Below are 26,396 nucleotides of genomic sequence, written 5' to 3' on the forward strand. Positions count from 1 at the left end.
TGCTCTAATGAATTTGTTCAGCCACAATATTCCTCTGCCAAATTTCCTAGCTTTTGAGAGATTCATTTCAGCTGTTATCATTCCATGGCCAGAAAAATTATTTCTCACTTGACAAATCATAACCTCCCTTCTTATACATAAACTCAATTAACCCGTCTCAACAATTTCCCTCTTGAAAGTACACTCTAGAATGTTAATATGTGTTTAACAATTCTGTAACTGCCCTTCAGTTTCAAGTTTTTATATTCTAAATAGTTCTTCCTTTGTTGATCTCTAATTATTTCTAGACCTTTTCATGGAATCTTAAACAGCAAAACTAAAAGGAAATTTAAGAGGTCATCTGGGTTCATCTCCTACCTGAAACATTTATTCACACATTCATCAAACATTTATTGAGTACCTATGTGTTAGGCCCTGGTGTTCAAAGATAAATAAGAACCCTTGCTCTGAAAAACTCAGTCTAGTGGGGGACAGAGATAAACAAATAAATTACAATACAACATGGGAAATACTATAGCAGATGATAAACACAGAGCAGTAGGAATACGGAAGAAAAGAGTGATCAAAAGTACATTATAGCTCAGAAAATTTCACAATCTATTAGTTCATTTATTTCTCTAAATGACTCTGTGACAAAGGCATTACCCAGCAAGGAAATGGACAATCAGGAAGGTTATAGGATTTCCCCCAAAGTCACTTACCTAATACCGAGAGCCTAATAGTAAGTGCTGGAATTCAGACTTGCTTGTCTCTAATTGTAAAGTTTGGGTACATGCCCATCAAACTAGGCTACCTCTGCCTTTTCCTACCTACCACTTTTGGGGTTACATGAAGGAAAAGTATATGGTTTAATAATCTTACTTTCTTCAATTTCTTTTAGGGAACATCTATGTTCATTAGCCTAAATGCTTCTTCTTTTAAATTTAAAGCCATTTTTACACTGCCCATTTATGGCACCACATGAGCTACTTGCACATTGATATACCATGAGGCACTGAACTTCTCTTTCAACCTACTATGTTCTAAGAAATAAGAATGCCAGTACCTTACAATTCTCTCTCCCATCTACCTAAAAGAGCCCCTAAACCACTTGAGGGAAATATGTCCTTCGTATCATGCCTGGTTTATTGCTTTAAAATTGTATTCAATTCTACTAACAGAACTAAGAAACTGAATCTGTTTTGCATTTTTAAATTATTCACTTGATTCAATCATACAGTAGATATTTACTGAGTGCTTACTCCATAGAAGGCACTTATACTCCATATAGGGCACTTGGTTACAAGCTGTGAAAGATACAGAAATGAATAAGACATGGTACTTACCCTCAGGAGTTTTAGAATGCATAGTAAGATAAGGCATATCACAAATAACTCTAATCTAAGGAACACTGCGATAAGTATTATAGTAATGATAATAGACACTATAAAATTCCAGAACATGGAAGTGGTAGCATTTGAGCTGGGACATAAAAAAGAACAGAAATTTGGCATTGGAGGATTGGAAAGAGGTGATTACAAAAAGATGGAACAGCATGAGCAAAGGCATGACGGCAGAAGTCAAGAGTAGCTGATAACCACAGCTACCATTTATTGAGCACTCAGTATATGCTAGGCACTCTTTCAAATCCATTACACACATTATCCCATTTAATCCTCACAGCAACCATGAAGTAGATAATACCATGATTTGCATTCTACAGATGAGGAAAGCCAAGATTAGAGAGGTAAAACCAATTGCCTAACAACCCATGATTAGTAAATATTAGTTGAAGATCTTTTTTGCCTAATTTAAAAGACAACTGCATAATGCGATCATTATAAATCTGTGTTGACAAGCATGCAAAGTATTAAGATGTAATCTGTATGGCAACAGCAGCTCAAAGAAGGAAGGAGGGAAAGGAGCTATATGGGAGCAAAGTTTTTGTATAATATTGAAATTAAATTGGAATTAATCCAAATCAGATTAGTATACATTGATTAATTTTTTTATATTGATTAATTTAATTGTAATCTGTAAGGTAACCACTAAGAAAATAATTCAAAAGAAATAATAGAAGAAATGACAAAGGAATAAAAATGGTGCCATAGAAAACATCTATTTAATAAAAGAGAAGGCAAAAATCTCAAAGAGATGCCCGAACCCCTATGTTCATTCAGCATTATTCACAATTTGCTCAAGGCCTGGTAACTAGAAGGAGGCAGAACTGGGAAATGAACTGCTATGCACGTGCGGAGTGTAGGGTATGTGTGCATGGGGGCGCGCGCGCGCGTGTGTGTGTGTGTGTGTGACTCTAAAGCCTGTGTTAGGGGCGCCTGGGTGGCTCAGTCGTTAAGCGTCTGCCTTCGGCTCAGGTCATGATCCCAGGGTGTTGGGATCGAGCCCTGTGTCAGACTCCCCGCTCGGCAGAAAGCCTGCTTCTCCCTCTCCCATTCCCCCTGCTTGTGTTCCCTCTCTCGCTGTGTCTCTCTCTGTCAAATAAATAAATAAAATCTTTTAAAAAAATAAGAAATAAAAAAATAAAGCCTGTGCTGGTAGCTTCTATCACTACCTCTCCACTTTAATATACGGTTATGAGTTGTTATTGTTGTTTATAATGAAATTATTTAAAAATAGGTGGGGCGCCTCGGTGGGTCGGTGAGTTAAGCATCTCTTGATATCAACTCAGGTCTTGATCTCAGGGCGTGGAGCTTACTTAAAAATAATAATAAAAATAATAAAATAAAAATAGATAACACATGCATATGGTATATGATGCAAAAGGTTAAAAAAAAGAGTGAAAAGTAAGTCTGATATAAACAGTCTCCTTCACGCTTCTGTCCCCCAGCCACCCAAAAACCCACCCAGGACACAACCACCATTATTTAAATTTGCTTTTCAAATTTAAATTTCTTTTTTTTTTACTTTTACAAAACCATGGCTTGACACTGCATCATTTCATAGTCCATGTAAACCTGAGCCATGTTATTATGGATTTCTACTCAAATTTTTAAATTTTTCTGTGTAAAACATTCTTCAAAATTGATCCCATAGAAAACATGATGAAAACCGCTCATAGTGCATTGCAAATGCTAACGCTTTTCAGACATTGTTTAATTTGTCTAATCAAGCTTAGTGATATGGTATATTCTAATTCTTTTACATCTTCTATTTCAATGATGTAACTTATTATTGCAGTTAGATGGAACATCTGTGTGATGAAAAATGGGCCACTATTATTCATCTTGAGCCACGAAGGCAAAGATTCAGGGGCAATTTGTATTTATTTCCTCTATAGTGCCTCGCATAATGCCTTAAATATAGTAAAAACAAAAACAAAACAAAACCAAAAAGACCACAATAACTATGTTGAATGAGTAACTAAATAATGCAGAGAATAGTGAATGGCTTATTGACTGACTCTTGCATGTAATATCCCTTGTATTACAATTCAGTGTAATGACTTTTGCACAATGGCACTTCATTGCCAAATTTATTCAGTTTTGGATTCGTTTGAGTCTTGAACTTGAAGCAACAAATATCTGAAGTATTGTCAAGGACGTCGCTTTCTTACAGAAATGTAATAAAGCATTCACCTCAGAAAAGACCACCCATTCTAGTTCCCTTGAAAAGAGTTATAGGAAAAGCAGATGGCTCTATTCAAGGTGGGGAAGGGGAGGGGTGTGCATTGTCCTTATTTTAAATAAGTCAAAAATTATGAGGTTCCTGTATTTGATGTGCAAACTTGTAATGTTCAATCCTTTCAATGATCTAATCTTTTTCCCTGGAGTTTGGAGGGAAACCAGCCACATGGAGATGAATGATTATGGGTCTACAGAACCCATCACTGCATTGCATGATTTATTGCATGACACACAGTCACAGAGCATTATTAAAGCATTTGCTCTCACTTTGTCACTAATCAGAACATAACGCAACTGAATTTACTATGTATAACTTTCACTATGGGACCTCTTCCACTATTGCAACATACTCCTAGCATCACGGATGTGGGAACTTTGTAACAAATAGGAATTAAAGTACCACATGACAATTAAGACATAATCCACTACTTTTTCCTTTAAAAAAACTGTCCTTGGGTGCCTGGGTGGCTCAGTTGGTTAGGCGACTGCCTTCGGCTCAGGTCATGATCCTGGAGTCCCTGGATCGAGTCCCGCATCGGGCTCCCTGCTCGGCGGGGAGTCTGCTTCTCCCTCTGACCCTCCCCCCTCTCATGTGCTCTCTCTCTCATTCTCTCTCTCTCTCAAATAAATAATCTTAAAAAAAAACTGTCCTTTGTAACATATCAAGGAAAGAATATTAGAAATGAAACGTGTTATGTACTGCATTGTGTCCCCCCCCATTCATATGTTGAAGCCCTAATCCATTATGTAATGGTATTTGGAGGTGAGGCCTTTGGGAGGTGATTAAGCTTAGATGAGGTCATGAGAGTAGGGCCTTCATGATGAGATCGGTGTTTTTGTTTTTTTTTTTTTTTAAAGATTTTTATTTATTTGAAAGAGAGAGAGAGAGCGAGAGCAGGAACACAAGCGGGGGGAGTGGGAGAGGGAGAAGCAGGCCCCCTGAGGAGCAGGGAGCCTGATGTGGGGCTCAATCCCAGGACCCTGGGATCATGACCAGAGCCGAAGGCAGACGCTTAACGACTGAGCCACCCAGGTGTCCCGAGATCGGTGCCTTCCTGAGAAGGAACATGAGAGTTCACCGTCTCCACCTGCCATGTGAGGAAACAGTAAGAAGGCAGTCATCTGCAAGCCAGGAAGACAGCTCTCACCAGGACCTGACCCTGTTGGTGCCCTGATCTCCAACATCCCTGCCTCCAGAACTGTGAGAAATCAAATTTCTATTGTTTAAGCGTCCCCCACCCCAGTCTATGGTATTTTGTTATGGTAGCCCAGGCTAACTAAGGAGATGAAACCCAAAGTCCCAGGCGCCCAGGTGTCTGGCTCAGTTGGTTAAACGTCTGCCTTCATTCAGCTCAGGTCATGATCCCAGGGTCCTGAGATTGAGTCCCATGTGGGGCTCTCTGCTCATCGGGGAGCCTGCTTCTCCCCCTACCCCTCCTCCAACTCATTCTCTCAATCTCTCTCTAATAAATAAATAAAATCTTTAAAAAAAAAAAAGAATTCCAACAAAATCTCAAAAAAAAAAAAAAAAGAAAGAAAGAAAGAAACCCAAAGGGAGTCAGCACCTCATCAGTGAGGTTCTGTGGGAAGAGCCCTGGACGGGATGCCGGGGGGACATTCAGTTATGTATAGCCTGGGCTCTGTCACCGACTTCCCGTGTGACCTCAAACACTTGCTCCCTGGCTTGGCCGCCAACCCCACATCTCTATAATGAGGGGGCGGAGGGAGCTACTGGCCCGCCACAGCACAGCCCCGCCCACTCCCACGGGGACCATGATGCTACCTGGGAGCTGCAGTCACGAATGACACCGCAGGACCTAGGGGAGACAGGAAGAAAGGATCCCGGAAGCCAGTGACAAGGGGAACAACACAAGGTAGAGCGGAAATTGCCATTCTAACATGATACATAACGCAAGCTATATAACTGAGATGTGCATCTATGAAATCTGCTTCCAAACCAAAGATCAAAATCGAATACAGCGGCACCATGGCTGTCTCTTTGTACTAGAGGTTACGATGTACAAAAAGATGAAAGGAATGCAGATACCACAGAGACAGAATGCTGGCGCTACAGAAAACACAGTGGTCGCTCATCTCCTTTCTACTCCTCATTATCGGGTACAGTGATTTTGTTTCCAAGAGCAAGTCTAAGAAAGAGTATAATTGTGTAGGGAAAAGAGAACGAGCAATACTAACCCAGGACATAATAGTGCTGTCAGCAAAAAATTTGTCTTCCAGTTAACACCTTTAAATGCTGAGGAAGGAAAAGACAGAAATAGTTACTGTAGCAACTTATTTAGTCCACTTTTCAACTACTTTATACCCAGGGCCCAGTTACATTTTGATAGGCCAGCTAAAATGCCCCATGCAATTTTTAAATGTTTTCTTTTACGGCCTCTTAATGTCTACGTTTAACACACCAACTAACTGAAATGGTAACAGTTGCAATGCTTACTCTTATACATTCTAGCCGACACATATCCAGCAGGGGTTCCCAGGAGGACCCATAACACAACGGCACAGGTCATCAAGGCCCCTCGATGGGCGGGGGAAAGAAAACCAAAGCAAGCCAGAACTAAAGGTACAAAAAAGAAATATCAAAGCAGTGACAATAACAGCCCCAGAAGCATGCAAGACTTTATAATAAAGACCTGCTTATTAAGACACATTATGGGTAACAGCACATGAGGAAATTCTGCGGTGTGAGTACTTAAGTGACACTGTGAATGACTGTTATTCACTTAGCTAATGACAATTTTTTTCTTAACGAAAAGGTGTGATTTTCAATACTGGGCACATGAAATCAGTTTCCAAGTGTGGTCTAGTCTTTAATCTCACTGCTTAAATCAAAATTAAACAAACTAAATCCCCCTTCCCTACTCCAGGATCACGCCCTAAACAGCAACTCATTTTTCCCCACAAAAATTTCCTTCTGCTTCCCTTTATTCAAGGTGAGGAATAAAAAAATCAAAGCAAGACTTGGTCTCAGGAAAATATAACCTTAAGAGCTGAATTTTGAAATTATCATTGACACGTGAAACACCTAATAAGCCTTCCTTTTTTTTTTTTTTTTTTTTAACAGCAGCTTTGTTTACGAAAATCAACACTCTGGCTATCAAAAATTGACAAGCTCCATTTTTTACTTTATAAATGAAGGCAGCCAGGGTTTATCAGCCATTGAAAGACTACTAAAGATGCCATTGTGTTTATACATTTAAAGACCAGCGCCTAGGCTTGCCATAGCATTTCAAAATGCTAGTGGCTAATTATGAATTCCCTTAGTCCACGTATTAAATATGCTTCTACCCACATGCTGATTTTCAAGAAAGCATCTATTTTGCAAAGCGAGGAATATATGTATTGGACATTACAATAAATTATTCAGAACTGAAGAAGCCATGAAAGGTCCTTGACATAGGAACATATTCAGACTCCTCTCCTTAATTTGAGAAGATGGAAATGTAAGTACTAGAAAACATCATTTTCTTAAACTTCAGGGTATTTTCAAAGTCCTTTTGTGCACATGGATCAAAATTTAACATAGGTCAGCAGTTGACTAAGAATGTTTAAGATGACACCTATTGATCTGAGCCTACTCACATAAGGTAATAAACGTCATAATCAAAACTTGTGTTCCTTGACCCAGGAAAGCTGAGAGCAGCATTCTATTCCTTGGAGGTCTGAATACATCCCCATGAACCAGCTTCCAACCGAAGTCCTCCTGGGCCTCTTCCTGCACATAAGAAAGTCTTTGGTAAACACACACTATGACAGAAAGTTACCGAAACTCTGAAAGGTAGACGAAAATGAATTTTACTCTAAAGACAGATTAACTGGAAACCAATAGCTCATTTTGGATACAGTGGGTCTCTGGAAGGTACGTGATCCTGTCGTAAAATAAGTTGCTCCCTTACTCCAAGGTTTGCACTGGAGGGAATGTGTTCATCATATAGGGCACACACCTGGCTTAATTCCATGAAGAAAGCAAAATCATTTGACATACAGAAGGAATTCAACCAATTTTATAGACATTTAAAATTCACCAATACGCAAATGATTATAAGAGTCAAAATAGTATAAATGAGATAAAACTAAATTTAACCTAAATGATAGCATTTGGCAATGTTTGGTACATTTATCTCATGCTCCAAATTAATGAAAACCTTAAATAATAATACCCTGAAAGTTCAGAAACATAAAAAGGAATAGAACCAGAGTTGATAACAAATACTTCTCTAATAAACTTACTTGTACTTTTTAAAAATCTACACAACCCCATAACTTCTGATTTGGTATAATGGGCAAAACGACTAAACATCGAAAATGTGCTGTTTTCAAGGTATTTTATACTCTAAGTACAAATATAACATTGACAACTGGGCAGCGTAGGCATTCAAATATGTACTGAATCAAATATGTGCATTTTTACTTACAGAAAAATTCGTCTGATTGTATCTGATAATATCTCTATGGAGAGTTCTTAATAGAATCATAGCCACCATCCCAGACAAGAAGAGAACGATAACAAAGGAATTCATAATACTAGAAAATTTAAGGAAGAAAAAAAGAGAAGTTAAATCTCAAGCTCCTTATTTGAACAGTGAAAGAAAATGTGTGTATGTATAAAAGAAAGACATGCAAATTATCTTTATGTTGATCAGTTTTCCAAGGTTAAACTTAGATCAAATGCTGAATACATCAGTATATTAAATGAACTTAAAGCTCTACCACAAAAAGTGCATTACAAACAAAGCAATAGAAGCAACACTATTCTTAAGGTGATTTTAGAATTTAAGAGTACATTCCCAAAAAGAAGCAAGGAGAAGTAAATAAGATCAGTAACAGAAACTCAGTTCCAGAGCATGGCACTGAGAACGAAAGTTCAGGAATCGAGGTTGAACTAATGGCTGACTGACTTCTTAGCTGATAAACCAAGGTTGTAGTCTTTTTATCATTCTGTGAGCTTCAGGGTAATGACCCCATGGACAACTTACCTACGAGCTCTTACTGTTACTTAAACTAAAACGTAAAAATTATCCCCAAATCAAAACCAGTACCTCTGCCATCCTACCACCCAGCCAAACCCAGACACGTCAACAAAGTTTCACCAGAATCTATGAAAAGACCAGCACTGTTTTAAAAAGATGCCAATAAGATGATTGATGTCTATGGCTGCCAGAGGGGAGGTGGTGGGGGGATGGGCAAAATAGGTGAAGGGGAGTGGGAGGTGCAGGCTTCCAGTTTATGGAATGAGTAAGTCACAGGGATGGAAGGCACAGCATAGCGGATGTCGTGAATGGTATTGTAACGGTGCTGTATGGGGACAGAGGGCAGCCACACTTGTGGGGAGCACAGCAGAACGTACAGACTTGCTGAATCACCATGTTGTACACCTGAAACTAATGTAACATTGTGTGTCGACTAGACTTTTTGATATAAATAAATAAGCCAGCCAGCCAGCCAGCCCTGGGAATGAAAGGTACAGCACAGGGAATATTGTCAATAATACTGTAATAACTGTATATGGTAACAGGGGGTAACTACACCTATCATGGTGAGCATTTCGTAAAGTACAGGACTGTCAAATCACTATGTTGTACACCTGAAACTAATAATATTGTATGTCAACTATACTTCAATTAAAAATTTTTTAAAAGATGATTGATGTCTAAAATGTCTATTAAATGTCGTAAGTAAATTAGCTCATGACAGAAACTAAAGTACATTCCTCATTACGCTATAAATATCACTACTACTAGAGATTAGCCCCCACAGTGTATCCGGAGGCCCCTTGCTTTCACAATCCCTTTGGAAAAACCATTTACATAAATTTTATCTGAAGAGACTCCTGGAGGTGTAACAAAATGGGACCTGGACAGTTGCCCAAACAAAAGACTCTGTGGAAAAGCTATGGTATGATCATAATAATGAAGAAGAGGAGGAAGAGGGAGAGCAGGAAGAGAAGAAGGAACAAGTCTAGAAAAACAGGAGTGGGGGATGCTGTTCTCACTTTTTAAAAAAAGATTTATTTAGAGAGAGAGAGAGTGCATGCAGGGGGTAGGGGCAGAGGGAGAAGGAGAGAGAGAATCTCCAGCAGACTCCCACTGAGTATGGAGCCCAACGCGGGGCTCGATCTCACGACCCTGAGATCATGACCTGAGCCGAAACCAAGAGTCAGACACTTACTAACTGCACCACCCAGGTGCCCCGCTATTCTCACTTTAAAGGCAATGGCAATATAAGGAAAATCATCACCTCAAAAGACCATACTCAGAATCACACCTTTCCTCACTTTCATTTTTACTTTTTTTTTTTTTTAAGATTTTATTTATTTATTTGAGAGAGAGAGAGAATGAGAGAGAGAGAGCACATGAGAGGGGAGAGGGTCAGAGGGAGAAGCAGGCTCCCTGCCGAGCAGGGAGCCCGATGCGGGACTCGATCCCGGGACTCCAGGATCATGACCTGAGCCAAAGGCAGTCGCTCAACCAACTGAGCCACCCAGGCGCCCTCATTTTTACTTTTATAGTCTTCTTCCACTCCAAAATGAGCTAACACCTTACCCCTCCCTCAGCACTTTACCACAGTCATGCCCAATCATCACATTCTCAGCTGGTCCATCCCTCCGTCTCAGGTTGAAACTTCTAACTCTGTGGTTTGGCCCTGTTAAAGATTCCTGAGGAATCAAGCAGTTTCACCTGAATCCACTAGAACGTAGTAAGCTTCACGGGAGCAGAAGCCTGTGTGCCTCCCTCACACTGTCTCAGAGGCCAGCAGAGTGCCCGGCCACCTAACAGAGACTAGAAAGAACACCAGTGGAATGAGCGGCCCTTCACTCAAGATCTGACCTCCACACAGTCCTCTCCATTATCTGACCTGCTGAGGGAACGTCCCCTTGAGAAGGGAAACTAGCCACAGAGAAGAAAAAATGTCACCCAAGACCATCTCTGGTAACAAAATAATTTTTAAAAATATGTATGTATCGGGGCACCTGGGCAGCTCGGTCGGTTAAGCCTCCGACTCTTGATGTGGGCTCAGGTCATGATCTTGGGGTCCTGGGATTGAGCCCTGCCCTGGGCTTCATGCTCAGTGGGGGGTCTGCTTCACATTCTCTCTCCCTTTCGCTTTGCCCCTCCCCCTGCTCGTGCTCTCTCTAAAATAAATAAAATCTTTAAAAATATATATATATGTATATGTAATACAAATATATATTTACATCCCCCCCTTAAGCTATGTATTCTTTGTTTCATAAAGTACTTACGTAGGGGTGCCTGGCTGGCTCAGTTGGAAGAGCATGCGACTCTTGATCTCAGGGTCATGAGTTCAAGCCCCACATTGGGGGTAGAGATTACTAAAAAAAATAAATGAATTTAAAAATAAAACTAAAGTACTTACCTAAACCACTGAATGTTGGTATGAGGCATGGACTCCAAAATATAATCCCATCTAGATGCCCACTTGATGCTTTTGTTTTCCTAAAAAACAAAAATATACAATAATATGACCAAACTTTCACTGACCTTTTGCTGGTTATAATCCTAAGACAAACAAAGTTATTCTGCATGTACTTTCTCAATCTCTTCACTACTAACTTCATGGAATAATGAGATGTACCCTGGCATTTTTATCTTATTTTTATTAACTGACATTCTTCTTCATTTCAGAAAGGGACTAGAAAGTAATTTTAGCCTGCTGCTGTTCACCAGAAGTAGCAACCTTTTTTTCTCAATCTCTTCACTACTAACTTCATGGAATAATGAGATGTACCCTGGCATTTTTATCTTATTAACTGACATTCTTCTTCATTTCAGAAAGGGACTAGAAAGAAAGAAATTTTAGCCTGATGCTGTTCACCAGAAGTAGCAACCTTTTTTAAAAACAGACCATCTAGGGGCACCTGGGTGACTCAGTCAATTAAGCTTCTGACTTCGGCTCAGGTCATGATCTCAGGGTCCTGGGATTGAGCTCCGAGTTGGGCTCCACACTCAGCAGGGAGTCTGCTTGTCCCTCTGCCCCTCCTCGTACTTGTGCATTCTCTCTCTCAAATAAATAAAAATTAAAACAATAAAACAGACTATTTGCTTAAAGTAATCTCTACACCCAACGTGGGGCTCAAATTCACAACCCCGAGATCAAGAGTCCCATGCTCTTCCGACTGAGCCAACCAGGCACCCCTACATTTTTATACGTTAAGTATTTTGAGATGTAGTAGCAACAAGTTTATAAAAGATGTTTTCAAATATTGTAATTTTCAATACTGAATAAACCACAAGAAAATACAATTACCAATCAAGCTGTTTCTGTTGATGTGTGATCAAACTCAAATTGTCAGTAGCTTTCTTACAAAATATCCCCAGTAGATGAAGATCTTAACTGGTAACCCCCAATAAACACACCATTAATTCAGAGTAATCACCCCTCAAATCAATAACATGCTCTTAACAAAGGGAAAATGCTGGTACAAATTGACCAAGTAATGTTTGAAATGACTTATTATTTAAAACTGAGTGTTTGTAAGACAAAATCAGAGAGGGAGACAAACCATAAGAGACTCTTAACTCTAGGAAACAAACTGAGGGATGCTGCAGGGGAGGAGGGTTCGGGGGCGGACTAACTGGGTGATGGGCATTAAGGAGGGCACGTGATGGAATGAGCACTGGGTGTTATATAAGACTGATGAATCACTGACCTCTACCTCTGAAACCAATAATGCATTATGTTAATTAATTGAATTTAAATTTAAAAATAAAATAAAAGTGGGTGTTTGTTAGGTGTTTTTTCTGAAGTTTAGAGTTGGAGTATGGAGAGACTCAATGTGCACTGCTTTTTTTTTTTTTTTTTTTTTAACAAGTAGGCCCCACGCCCAATGGGGGGCTTGAACTCACGACCCTGAGATCAAGAATTGCATGCTCTATGGACTGAGCCAGCCAGGTGCCCCTAATATGTACTGTTTTAAAAAACAAAAACCCAAGGGGCACCTGGTTGGTTCAGTTGGTAGAACATGCATGCGACTCTTGATCTCAGTGTTGTGAGTTCGAGCCCCACATTGGGTGTGGAGCCTACTTAAAAAAAATTTTTAAAAATCCAAAGGACAGATTTTAATTGGGTTTTAATTCAAGTTGATTTTAACTAAAACCTGATGACTAGGAGATCATGGTTAACATCACCAGTGACGAAGCAGGTTGACATCACATGCCTCCTAACGTGCAGCATCACTTCCGCTGTATAATCTCTGCCTACAGTGTACGGCCTGAGCCTGCTCATAAAGAACCATCAGACAGACCCAGATTAATGGTCATCCTGCAGATTGTAAAGTCCTTACTCTATAAAAATTTCAAGGCTGTGGAAGACAGAGAAAGACAGAAGAACCAGTCTGGATTGGAGATCACAAACTAAACAACACATACTCCTGGATAAGATCTCAAACCACGAAGGGAAAAAGTGACATTGTTTGGCCAGCTGGCAACATTTGAATGGATGGATGTGAACCGGATGGTAATGTGATACCAGTGCAGATTCCTGATTTGGAGGGTTCTATGCTAGTGATATGCTATGCCAGTAGGAAAGTGATCTTGTTTGGGGGAAAGACTCCAGAGTGTTTAGGGGTGATGGAACACCTAGCTCTCCAAAGATTCAGAGAAAGACTAAGGCTAATGGACACACAGATAAGGGTGAACAATGCAGCAAATGAGTAAAATAGTAACAATTGGGGCGTCTGAGATTAAAGAGACTATGGGGGTTCTTTGTAGCGTTCTGGCAATCTTTCTGTAGTCTGAAACTGTTTCGAAATAAATTATTATGTAAAACCTATAAGGAGGAGCACCTAGGTGGCTCAGTGGGTTAAGCGTCTGCCTTCGGCTCATGTCATGATCCCAGGGTCCTGGGATCGAGTTCTGCATCGGGCTCCCTGTTCAGCAGGGGACCTGCTTCTCCCTCTCCCTCTGCCTACTGTTCCACCTGCTTGTGCTTTCTCTCAAATGAATAAAAACTTTAAGAAAATAAAATAAAATCTATAAGGAAATCAGAATTTTTAGACAAATCAAGGGATAAATATTCATTGCATAAAAGCATATATCTTAGCCATTCTATTAAAATATTGTTTCTATAGTAAAATGTGACTTAATTTGTAAAAATTTGAATTACAGGCATCTTCTTCACCAGCCTATCCCTTGCCTTAAGCAAGTTAACTCATATCAAGTCTTTCAAAACGGAGAGATACTTTCAAATATGCGCCATGAAGTTTGGATTTTACAAAGAGAGCCTAGAAAAATCTGCAGTTGTTAAACCTAATGGTTTTTGCACCAAACATTGCCATCTGCTGGAAATAATAGACTATAACACATATTACTCTTCCCTAAGAAAATAAGAAACTATTTAAAAATCCTAAGGCACATTTGAGAACAAAATGACAAATGCAGACAGATAACTAAGTGGTGGAACCTATTTCCTTAATCCACTGAAAACTAATGAGTTATTCTGCTTCTTTCCATGCCAGCGTTTCAAAGTCTTTTCTAAGACACAGCAATTCTCCTAAAACAAGTCCTTAATTTTGTTTACACTGGAGGCACAAGAAGCAAAGGTAGAAACACACACAGGACTTCTTGAGTCCTGACACAGTATCCCACGATGGATCTCACTCAATAAATACTCAGGCAGGGGCTCCAAGAATCAAATGGGCAGACAACGAGGGCTTCTTCTAGGCCAGATGTTTTCAACACGGGGAGCAGCGCCCCCTAGGGGGCAGAATGAAAATGTGTAGGGATGCTTCTGGTGTTAGCAGCATAGAACGCCAGACGTCTACAGCGCACTGGGAGACCAACCAACACAACAAGGAATTGAGAAAAACTTCCAAATGCGCCACCCAATATGGTGTGAGGGAAAGACTGCTTATGATTATGATCTGTGGGGCGCCTGGGTGGCTCAGTAGGTCAAGTGTCTGCCTTCGGTTCAGGTCATGATCTCAGGGTCCTGGAATCAAGTTCTCCATCGGGCTCTCTGCTCAGTGGGGAGCCTGCTTCTCCCTCTGCCTCTGCCTCTCTCCCCTGCTTGTGTGCGCGCTCTCTGTCTCAAATAAATAAACATTTAAAAATAAAAATTTTAAGGGGCGCCTGGGTGGCTCAGTCGTTAAGCGTCTGCCTTCGGCTCAGGTCATGATCCCAGGGTCCTGGGATCGAGCCCCGCATCGGGCTCCCTGCTTGGCGGGAAGCCTGCTTCTCCCTCTCCCACTCCCCCTGCTTGTGTTCCTGCTCTCGCTATCTGTCTCTCTGTCAAATAAATAAAAAAAATAAAATAAAAAAAAAATAAAAAATAAAAAATAAAAATTTTAAAATTTTAAAAATGATTATGGTCCGTGCCTAGATTCTAATTCCATTTTACAGATAAAGTACTTTTACACGTTTTTAATAACACTGACTTTTTTTGGGCACTGCAACTACCATGTAAATTGAGGGAAAACAGTACTATGTTCGGTTTGAAACTTTTTTTTCTTTTTATTTGACAGAGCGAGCATACAAGCCGGGGGAGCGGCAGGCAGAAGGAGAGGGAGAAGCAGGCTCCCCACTGAGCAGGGAGCCCGAGAAGCCCAATGCGGGACTCGATCCCAGGACCCTGAGATCGTGACCTGAGCCGAAGGCAGACGCTTAACCGACTGAGCGAGCCAGGTGCCCCTGGTTTGAAACTTTACCAAAATTGATCAACATTTCAGAAAATCGGGTGCCTGGGTGGCTCAGACGGTTAAGTGTCTGCCTTCGGCTCAGGTCATGATCCCAGGATCCTGGGATCGAGCCCCGCATCGGGCTCCCTGCTCCACAGGAAGCCTGCTTCTCCCTCTCCCACTCCCCCTGCTTGTGTTCCCTCTCTCGCTGTCTCTCTCTCTGTCAAATAAATAAATAAAATCTTTTTTTTTAAAGATTTTATTTATTTATGTATTAGAGAGCGAGAGAGAAACAGCATGAGAGGGGAGAAGGTCAGAGGGAGAAGCAGGCTCGCCGCTGAGCTGGGAGCCCGATGTGGGACTCGATCCCAGGACTCCAGGATCATGACCTGAGCCGAAGGCAGTCGCTTAACCAACTGAGCCACCCAGGCGCCCCAAATAAATAAAATCTTAAAAGAAAAAACATTTCAGAAAATCATGCCATCATTTGGAAATATGGGGTACTTGAGCTACCTATGTACAATATTCTCATCTTCATCTGCATCCACAGCTGTCACATTTACAGTGATTATACACAATGGTGCATGCATCTGACGGGCTGAAATATATACTGAACTACATGTTATTTTATTAAAAGTTATTTTCTTTTTATTTTATATTATAGTTAGGGTGTTATACTGATGTTTATTGAAACTACGCGTACAGTTTTAATCATCTAGTATCTATAAATGTGAATTCACAGTAAAGGGAGGCTGCAAAAACATTTGATATTAAAATAGGGGGCGCTGAGTGCCTCAGTTGTTAAGCGTCTGCCTTCAGCTCAGGTCATGATCCCAGGGTCCTGGGATCGAGCCCCCGCATCGGGCTCCCTGCTCCACAGGAAGCCTGCTTCTCCCTCTCCCCCTGCTTGTGTTCCTGCTCTTGCTATCTCTCTCTCTGTCAAATAAATAAATAAAATCTTTAAAAATAAAATAAGGCTCAGTCGGTTGAGCGTGTCTGACTCTTGGTTTCAGCTCAGGTCATGATCTCAGGGTTGTGGAATTGAGCCCCCACGTGGGGCTCCGAGCTCAGCACAGTCTACTTGCCCCTCCCCCATCCCACCCCACCCCCACACGCACACACGTGCTGTCTCTCTCTCAAATAAATAAAATCTTTTAAATAAATAAATAAAAGAGGACATCGATGTGATAGGGTTAAGAACTACTCATCTGTTTCAACTCTCTCATTTTATTTTGGGGAAACTGACGTCCAGAGAGGCAAATGAACTTGCTCAAGGTCACAGTATGAGTTTGAGGCAAGCTAGAACCAAAATACCAAAATTTTCTGCTTCTCAATTCAGTTAGTGGCCCATGCTGCCTACAAATCAAGAATATATTTTGGAGGGAAAAAAAAACAACAATGCTATAAATGTGGCTAGGGTCCCAGGCTAGCCCACAAATAAAACTTATATAACTCATATACATAGCTAAGAGTACTGGGATTAGAATGAAACCTTTTTAAAAACGTTTGGTTGGTGGTATAAAAACAGTAAGTTTCTGAAATAAAAGTACTGTGAATAGAAATACCTTAGCATGGCACTCAAGGCCATTCAAAATCTGGCCTATGTCTATCTTTCTAACCTTTCTACCAATACTATATAAACTATTAAAGTCTAGAGTGTTAGACTGAATCTCTTTGGCCTTTATAAACCCTAGCACCTAACGCCTGGCACATAAAGTGCATTTAATGTCCTTTGATGAATGGATAAGCAAAGGAAAACAATTTTGTTTCAATTGGACGTTTGTTTGCTGTTCTCCACATACACCATGTACAATCTTACCCAGAAAGCCCTACCCCAGCTCCTCGCCAAATTCCCAAAATCCGGCTCTCTTAACTCAGTCCATTGGCCTTCCCATAATGCTTCACACACCTCTGTCCCTTCCATCCAAATCACATGCAGCATCCTTAGAAGCCCAGCTCAAGGTCCCTCTCTCACAAAGCCTTCCTGGACAATTCACCCACCATTTTAAAGTCACACCGTGTATTTTAGAGGCTGCATTAAGAGCCTGGACTCTCTAGTCAGACTAATCTTGGTTTATAATCCTTTACTATAATCCTTTGGGCAAGTGACTTTCCCTCTATGAGTCTCAGTTTTATTTTCTATAAAATGGAGATTTAAAATAGTACCTGCTTTCAGAGGACTATTGTGAGAAATGAAGTTAAAGTAAGTACTTTATAAAAATTCCCATGCCAGGCATATAATAGGCACTCGATAAATATTTGTCACATAAATGGACGAATGAAAAGTCTTTACTCCGGGGCGCCTGGGTGGCTCAGTCGTTAAGCGTCTGCCTTCGGCTCAGGTCATGATCTCAGGGTCCTGGGATCGAGCCCCGCATCGGGCTCCCTGCTCCGCGGGAAGCCTGCTTCTCCCTCTCCCACTCCCCCTGCTTATGTTCCCTCTCTCACTGCCTCTCTCTGTCAAATAAATAAATAAAATCTTTAAAAAAAAAAAAAAAAAAAGGTCTTTACTCCAATGTTAATCTTTATGACCTGTCCTTCAATAACTTCTGAACAAATTTGTTATATAAACTCCCAACCTATACCCATTTGGGAATCATTTTCTGCAAACATAAAGTGCCCAAGATGCTTAACTAAAAAACCAAAAAGACAGAATTTTTTTTAACTAAAAATTATATTGCCTCTGGACCTTTCTGTAGCTAGTAGCTGCCTGAGCAGGGGCTCAGGCCCACAATCTCAGCCAATGACCATGGGCTCTGCTTCCAAACAGCAGCTTGCAGGTGGCTGTAGAGGAGGTACAAGGAGGTCTAAGGTGATAGAGGAAGGCCAGGAGGAGGGAGGTCACAACCCAGGTGGCTGAGGAGCCCCAGCTGCTGCATGGCACTGACATCTGTAAGTGGCTTGACATATGCATGAAGTTTGGCTTCCTGTCCATGTCCCCTGGCTCCATCCCTGTGTCAGGATTGTGCGGACCCCTCCCCCACTGCCCCCGAGAATGACTGTGTGTACCAGAGGTACATGGAAGGCTTCCACAGTCTGTACGAGGGTAAGACAGTGTGGTTCACCCAGCCAAGGGCCTGGAATCAATCCATGTCACAGGACCTCGTGGGATCTTCTGTACTGGGAGTGAGAGGCAACAAAAAGAGGGAAAACATGCAGAAGCACAGACCAAAGGGGAAACTCCCAGGAAATGTGGAGGGTTAGATCTTTGCCAAGATGGCAGCCCCTCTCCCCCACATTTCAGGTGCCTATTCAGCACCTGAAATGTGGCTGGTCCTAAGTGAGATGAGCTGCAAGTGTAACATATATGCTGGATTTCAAAGACTTGGTACAAGATAAAAGAACACAAGGTATTTCTTTACCAAAATAAGTGCTATACAAACATGGCATTCTAGTTAATAAATGTGTCTCTCACAGGGGTATAGGTTATCAGTGCTGACATTACATGTATGCTAGGGTTGAACAAATAAGTCAATGTAGTGTAGACGATAAGGGCCAGGTTTCTCAGTGTCAGAGAAAGAAGTTACCAGTGAGCAAGGGGAGAGGGCTAGCCTGAACACTGCAGTACTGGATTAAGTCCGAGATACTGGTATGAACTCATGTTCACTTACTTCCTTGTCCACTCAGTTTTATATTTTCCCATTTGCAATTAGCAAGTCATCTGTGGGGTGAACTTTGCCACTGTGAGAGTAACCAGTTTCCCCAATACTCATTCACCTCCAATTTTAACATCCACTGATAACATTGACCTGAATCAATTATTTAACCTGAGGGTGAAAAATAGTGGTTTTCAAATTCAAATTCCACTTCAAATAGTCATTACCACTGAAGCATTTCAACAAATGATGATGTCAACCCAGTGAGTTGACAAAATCTTTCATAAGCCATAATGCAGTTTATTTTATATTACAGTTACCAATGTATGAAGCTTTGCTTCTTATTTGTCCTCTGAAAGTTCAAGCTGTGTTATGGGTTCAATAAGATTTTGTGAGCTACTCCAAGATGCAACAACCATGTACACTTGGGATACCCAAAGTGATATCCACGATGTAACATAAATTATACTCCAGAAGAGTACTCCAGAGCCAACTGTAGCTGTAAAATGCTGGGTTAGACTCAGTCAAAATGTTTCTTTATTAGGAGACTTCTTTTTATAAGGATTTTATTTATTTGAGAGAGAGCAAGAGCAAGCAAAAGAGAAAGCATGAGCAGGCAGGAGGGGCAGAGTGAGAGGAAAAAGCAGGCTCCCCATTGGGCAGGGAGCCTGATGCGGTACTCGATCCCAGGACCCTGGGATCATGACCTGAGCCAAAGGCAGATGCTTAACTGACCAAGACACCCAGGCACCCTAGGAGACTTTTAAATATTTTACTAATGTGCTTTGTGAAGCTAAAAAAGGAAGTAGTAGAAAGTAGCATTTTCCAAACTTGTTTGACTAGTGTTCTAGGGAATGCACTTTGGGAAATGTTGATGTGTATCATTGTCACGGGGTTAAAAAAATGGCATTTTTCAACTAAAGACAATAAAATGAACAGCACCAGAGCTATACACCACCACTCCTCCTGACACCCTCCCCCACCTACAACAGCAATGTTCTGGTGTTCAGATCAAAAATATTGTGGCTTGGTGTGCTCACTGCATGCATGAGCTACTGTTGTGTGAGACACTTATGAATCACGTGCTCCTGTATCCACAAGAAGGAATAGGAAATATTGTATGTCTACTACAGGCTAGGCCCCATGCTAAATGTTTTATGTTAGCTCACATATCTCTGATAGTAATCACCAGAGGTGATGATTTTTATGCCCATTTTACAGATTAGGAAAAATAGGCACAGAGTAACCTATCTAAGTTCACACAGTTGGTACATGTCAGAGCCAGAATTCAAACGCAGACATGTGTGGTTCTTTCCATTGTGCCACTTCTTGAAGCCAAGGGCCTTCTAAGCACCCTAAATGAGCTTCAATGGGAGAGGAAGATAATTCCCTCTCCTGGAAGAGTTTCCAGGATGGAGACCTGTTAAGAAACAGGGGTTGAGCCATAACCCCAAATGAGACTCCTGATATGAATCTGAACTTCAATTTAGAGGTGTTCTCCCTTGGCTTTTACTGTAAACATAAAAGTTCCTACATTTAATTTTTTTTTTAATTTTTAAGTAGGCTCCACACCCAACATGGGGCTTGAACTCACGACCCTGAGATTAAGAGTCACCTGCTCTACCAACTGAGCCAGCCAGAAGCCCCCCCACCCACTGGCCACGTTTAAATTTTTAACAGCTGATGAATAAGAGATAAATATGTAGAAGGGCTTCAATTCTTTGATCAACTTCTGATAGTAGCTTAGACTCTGAATAATATTCTCAATCACTGGGGAAAGGTTATTTTAATTTCTTTAGGGTGTATTTCATTCCTTCCCCCAGATTACACTTCTGCATTTCATCCAGAGATCAGACGGCTGACTGGACTATACTTATTGGACTAGTAAATTGACTGTTTTTACCAACTGTACTTTGGGTGAACAGCAGGATGTAGGATCAAGTAATCCTGACCTCTAGCTGGATGATCCAAAGTATACACATACACATTTCTAACATAAACGGTTCTCATTTTCTTCACAGTAACTCTGTGGACAGAAAATATAACAGAGCTTTAATAAAGAAAGCCAGAAGAGTAGAGTAGAAAAGCTGAGTCTGGGGGCCAGACAGATCTGAATTTGAATATCACCTCCACCTCCGGCCAGCTATGACCCTGAGAAAATTAGTTCACCTCACTGGGCTTCAGTATCCTCATTTATGAAATGGATATAACCACATAAGTGATACATAGGGACAAAAGCAAGGCATCCCCAACCTGGAATTGCTCTCAGAATGAGATTAGGAAAAATCATGTTGTAATGGCTGTCAGGCCACCTATAGACATGACACAAACTGAGCACAATTTGTAAATATTTGAAGAAATTTGAGACCTAATCCCAAATAATGTGATTAGGGTTTGGTCTCAAGAAAGCACATCTAAAGCTTTAAGAAATAAGCCTTTTATACGAAATCAAGGATGATCAAAGCAGAATCAAAAATATGAGATATAGTCTTTAAAAAAAACTAAAAAGAGAAATGCACAGATCTATATAGTCATAAAAGGTTTTCCCTGTAAAAGGAAAGCCCCAGGGGTGCCTGGGTGGCTCAGTCGTTAAGAGTCTGCCTTCGGCTCAGGTCATGATCCCAGGGTCCTGGGATCGAGTCCCGCATTGGGCTCCCTGCTCAGCGGGAGGCCTGCTTCTCCCTCTCCCCCTCCCCCTGCTTGTGTTCCCTCTCTCGCTGTGTCTCTCTCTGTCAAACAAATAAATAAAATCTTTAAAAAAAAAATTAAAAAGAAAAGGAAAGCCCCAAAGTTAATCTTTTGGTGAAGCACCTCTAATACTTTGCAGGGCTGAGTTCCTAACCCATGAATATAAACATTTGGTCCATGGGCAAGCAGAGCACTAGAATGCCATGAATATCATCTTTTAATAGCCATTTCCCTTTGCTCTGGGGTCCTATGCTCACCAAGAAACTTTCTATTTATTCTATTCTATTTCTATTTGCTTTCTCACATATCATTATAACAGGCAGATGTGCTAACCAGCTAACATGAATGGCGTGGTCTGCTTGGCATTTATATTTCTCCATGTAAATTAATAAATTGGTATTCTGGTTTATACATTGGACCCTTAGGAGTTTGCTTAGTATGAATCAATCTTCCTTTGGTATAGTCACAGAATTAAAATTCTGAAGCAAGATTTTTAAAAATTGACAAAAACCTAGTACTGCTGAGTGTGTGAGGGAACAGCAGATCCTCAGCCCCAGCAACTTGTCTGGACAAGAATTTGGCAATGTGTTATCAAAATATGTACACCCTTTTACCTAAATAATCCTACTGCTAGGAATTTAACTTTAGGAGATAATCACAGAAGAAAATAAGTAAGAATGTTCATTAAAGCATTATTTATAGTAATTAAAAATTAGACATTTGGGTCATTCTTTTCAAAAGTACACTAAGTAAATCAACTATGGCCTACACGTTATGTGTAGTAGGGGCATCTAGGTAGCACAGTGGGTTAAGCGTCCAACTCTTGATTTCGGCTCAGGTCATGATCTCAGGGTCGTGGGATCAAGCCCCACGTGGGGCTCCGCGCTCAGCACAGAGTCTGCTTGAAACTCTCCCTCTCCCTCTGCCCCTTCCCACCCCACCCCTCTCTGAAATAAAAATGAAATCTTAAAAAAAATTCTTGGGGCACTTGGGTGGCTCAGTCGTTAAGTGTCTGCCTTCAGCTCAGGTCATGATCCCAGGGTCCTGGGATCGAGCCCTGCATCGGGCTCCCTGCTCGGCAGGGAGTCTGCTCCTTCCTCTCCCTCTGCCCCTGCTCATGCTTTTTCGTTCACTCTCTCTCAAATAAATAAATAAAATCTTTTTAAAAAATTTAAAAAATAAATGTATTAGGCAGTAAATAAAAGGAAGGATGTGACTCTATGTACACATGGAGTGAAAATAGCACATGTAATACCTCATTTGTACAAAGTTGCATATTTTTTGGTACCACATGCAGTGTTTCCCTGATATATTCTACAGAACATTATAACCCCATGAGTTCTGCCATGGTCTATGAAATACCATGTATCATAATCATCTTCTGAATATTCACAGTGCTTTTTAACATAATGAGTACTCTTGATGCCATTGTTTTAACATTGTTTAACTTAGCATTATCCAAAGTAACCTTGTCATAGAATCCCTTTTTCACATAACACTTTTGAAAATACAAAGCAAAAATAAATAAAATATGAAGCAACGAGTTTCCAGAAAAACCTTTGGGAAACATGGGCATCAGAGAGCTGATAGATTATTCACCAGAATGTTAATAGTCTGTATATCTATCTAGCTTCCCAAAATACATACCACTTCATAAAAACAGCTACTTACAAAAGAAAAATGACAGATGTAGAAACAATAATGAATGCCATATGTTGGGGACCTACTCTGTGTCATGCTAAGGTCTTTACATATTCTGAAAATGAGGATGAAATGACATGAGGAAAAAAAATTGAGCCTGAGATCACATGACTTACCTAAGCTCACACCGGCTAGTAAGTGGCCAAGCCTCAATTTGAACCACAGGTCAGTCTGAGCCCAATAAGGAATTTCTATTCGGGGTGCCTGGGTGGCTCAATCAGTTAAGCATCTGACTCTTGATTTTGGCTCAGGTCATGATCTCAGGGTCGTGGGATTGAGCCTCTCTGTCTCCCTCTGCCCCCGCTCCCCCTTTCTCTCTCTCAAATAAATAAAATCTTTTTTTTTTTTTTAAAAAAAAAAAAAAAAAAAAAAGGATGTTCTTTTCAGTACATGATACTCTGTCTCTTCCACAACATACTCTTCCTTTAAGGTCCCACTTGAGCAGCCTGCCAGCCTGCCAACCGCAGGTGACACCCCTCTGGTTTCCCACATACTTCTTTTAAACCTCCACGTAAAGTAAGAAAAAGTAAGTTATCTGACACAGTACCTGAAATGTGGGAGATTTAATACAGAATTCCTTTCACGATTGTCCTCTGACTGGTTTTAATATAAAGAACTTAACCTACTTTCCTGGACTCTTAGCTGTGTTATAAAACTTTGATGATGAAAATTAAGGCTTTACTATTAAGGAAGTATATGATATTTATATACTTGATTTGGAACAAAAGCAAGATGATGGCATGGAATACTTACTTCAAATCTCACAGAGTAAGTGTAGGTGACACTCAACTTATCTGTATGTTCTCCAGGAATTTCCATAGGGGGTCCATTACAAGTTAGGTGGTTTTCATCCGAATGCTTATAGCTAAGAAAAGGGCGGGGAGGAAGGGAAAGGAATTTTTACACCAAACCGCCACTGTAAATTGCCGATTCACGGCTATTCGGGCATATAACAATAGCAGACTGAAAAAATACTTAAAATACTTTTGTTTCTAAATGTTCCCAACACTCAAATTGCCCTGCTTTTCCGAAGCTCACTTTATGCCACTTCGCTTTAACAAAAGACCTACATTAGTGCCTGTTTTCACGAACTAACTGAAAGAAATGCAAAGAGGATTTTCACTTTTATGAAAAATCAAAAAGAGGATTCAGCATCGCTTTTGCAGGGAGCCATAATAAAGGCAGCTCGCACCCCAGCAGTGAGCATGGCGCCACCCAGCCCCTTCCCTGGGAACCACACAGCATTTTGACATCAAGCCACCAATGCTTTGAACTGGGTCTGTGAGCATCTGTGCTTTATCTCGGTTTACTTTGTGCATCCATTAGCAAGATGTGTCTTAAGGTATCAGAAAAGCCTGAGAGAGGCGATTTGGAGGGTCTGGGAACGCTCACAAATTTTTCCATGTAAGTTAATGGCAATTGCTTCCAAAAGCTTTCATAGGAACACTCTACTTTCGGATAGCAGGGGAAAACATATCACCCTAAGAACCTTCTCATGGTTCTTCTCCTGAGCCTGGCTGGCTCAGTCAGTAGAGCATGCAACTCTTGATCTCGGAGTTGTAAGCTCAAGCCCCATGTTGGATGTAGAGATTACTTAAAAATAAAATCTCAAAAAAAAAAAAAGAACCTTCTCGGGCGCCTGGGTGGCTCAGTTGGTTAAGCGACTGCCTTCGGCTCAGGTCATGATCCTGGAGTCCCGGGATCGAGTCCCACATTGGGCTCCCTGCTCAGCGGGGGGTCTGCTTCTCCCTCTGACCCTCTTCCCTCTCGTGCTCTCTCTCATTCTCTCTCTCAAATAAATAGATAAAATCTTTAAAAAAAAAAAAAAAAGAACCTTCTCTTTGGCTGTGGATAGATTTTTTAAAGTCCTTCTATTAGCAAATGGCTTTATTTCTCATCTTTCATCTCACCCCTCTCCAATATATTAAACAACCTGTCTTGTATTCTTAGCTGTAGGCTTAGAAAACCAAATAGGTTTTGAAATCATATTTATAAGCAGCCAGAGATCTGAGGGCCTACTGTGTGTAAAATGAGATGCTTAGTGATGAAAGGTAGTGAGGACAATCTATGCAAACCTTTTGTATTTGAAAAAGATGATTATAAAAAATAGAAGATGGAAAGCAAAAACTAAAGAAGTGTGAAACTAAACTTAAGGACTGATGAAGCTAACAAGTGCCTGGTCAGGAATAAAGAGACTGTAATATTACTTGAAAAATAAAAGAAGGGGCGCCTGGGTGGCTCAGATGGTTAAGCGTCTGCCTTCAGCTCAGGTCATGATCCCAGGGTCCTGGGATCGAGCCCCACATCGGGCTCCTGGCTCAGCCGGGAGTCTGCTTCTCCCTCTCCCTCTGCCTCTCCCACTGCTCATGCTCTCTCTCTCTCTGTATCTCTGTGTCTCAAATGAATAAATAAAATCTTTAAAAAAAAAAAAAGAAAAAGAAAAGAGGAATAAAAGGGAGAGAGAAAAATCAAAGGAGAAACAGTGGCGCTTCCCTTTTGAATTATTTACTCAACATACAAATTATCCCTTGGCTTCTGTGTAAAGGACAATATGCAATCCTTATGGGATGGTTATTTCTACATGTATATACACAATTAAACCATTCACTCACAATTGAGGGGGGTTATTGACATGCCCCTCTTCCTATTCATTTTTGTAACCCTAGTGTCTGGCATATGATATGCCCTTACTAAGTGTTTGTAGGGTGAATTCTATTTAAAGCCAAAATATATTTTATTTTTTTTATTTTTTTTTTAAAGATTTTATTTTATTTATTTGACAGAGAGAGACAGCGAGAGAGGGAAAACAAGCAGGGGGAGAGGGAGAAGCAGGCTTCCCGCGGAGCAGGGAGCCTGATGTGGGGCTCGATCCCAGGACCCTGGGATCACGACCGGGGTCGAAGGCAGACGCTTAACGGCTGAGCCACCCAGGCGCCCTGCCAAAATATATTTTAAAACAGCTATGAATGGGGGCACCTGGGTGGCTCAGTCAATTAAATGTCTGACTCTTAATCTCGGCTCAGGTCTTGATCTCAGGGTCGTGAGTTCAAGCCCTGTGTTGGGCTCCACACTAGGAGCCTACTTCAAAAAAAATTTTTAAATAAAATAAAACAGCTATGAATTAAATGATCACTGTTA

At 40.8% G+C, this 26,396-nt stretch overlaps 1 protein-coding gene across 1 annotated transcript in view; it reads right to left on the reverse strand.

The window, feature by feature from the left end:
• LOC110575939 (transmembrane 9 superfamily member 2-like) overlaps positions 1-26,396 on the reverse strand; it is a 77,748-nt gene that overhangs the window by 21,997 nt on the left and 29,355 nt on the right. The window contains exons 7-12 of the mRNA XM_044911915.1: positions 24,012-24,123; positions 11,016-11,095; positions 8,057-8,165; positions 7,224-7,356; positions 6,079-6,198; positions 5,820-5,877 (exon numbers count right to left, since the gene is read on the reverse strand). Coding sequence (XP_044767850.1) covers positions 5,820-5,877; positions 6,079-6,198; positions 7,224-7,356; positions 8,057-8,165; positions 11,016-11,095; positions 24,012-24,123 — 612 coding nt within the window. The remainder of the gene's footprint in view (positions 1-5,819; positions 5,878-6,078; positions 6,199-7,223; positions 7,357-8,056; positions 8,166-11,015; positions 11,096-24,011; positions 24,124-26,396) is intronic.

This window comes from Neomonachus schauinslandi, chromosome X (genome assembly GCF_002201575.2).
Source record: "Neomonachus schauinslandi chromosome X, ASM220157v2, whole genome shotgun sequence".
NCBI classification, from domain to species: domain Eukaryota; kingdom Metazoa; phylum Chordata; class Mammalia; order Carnivora; family Phocidae; genus Neomonachus; species Neomonachus schauinslandi.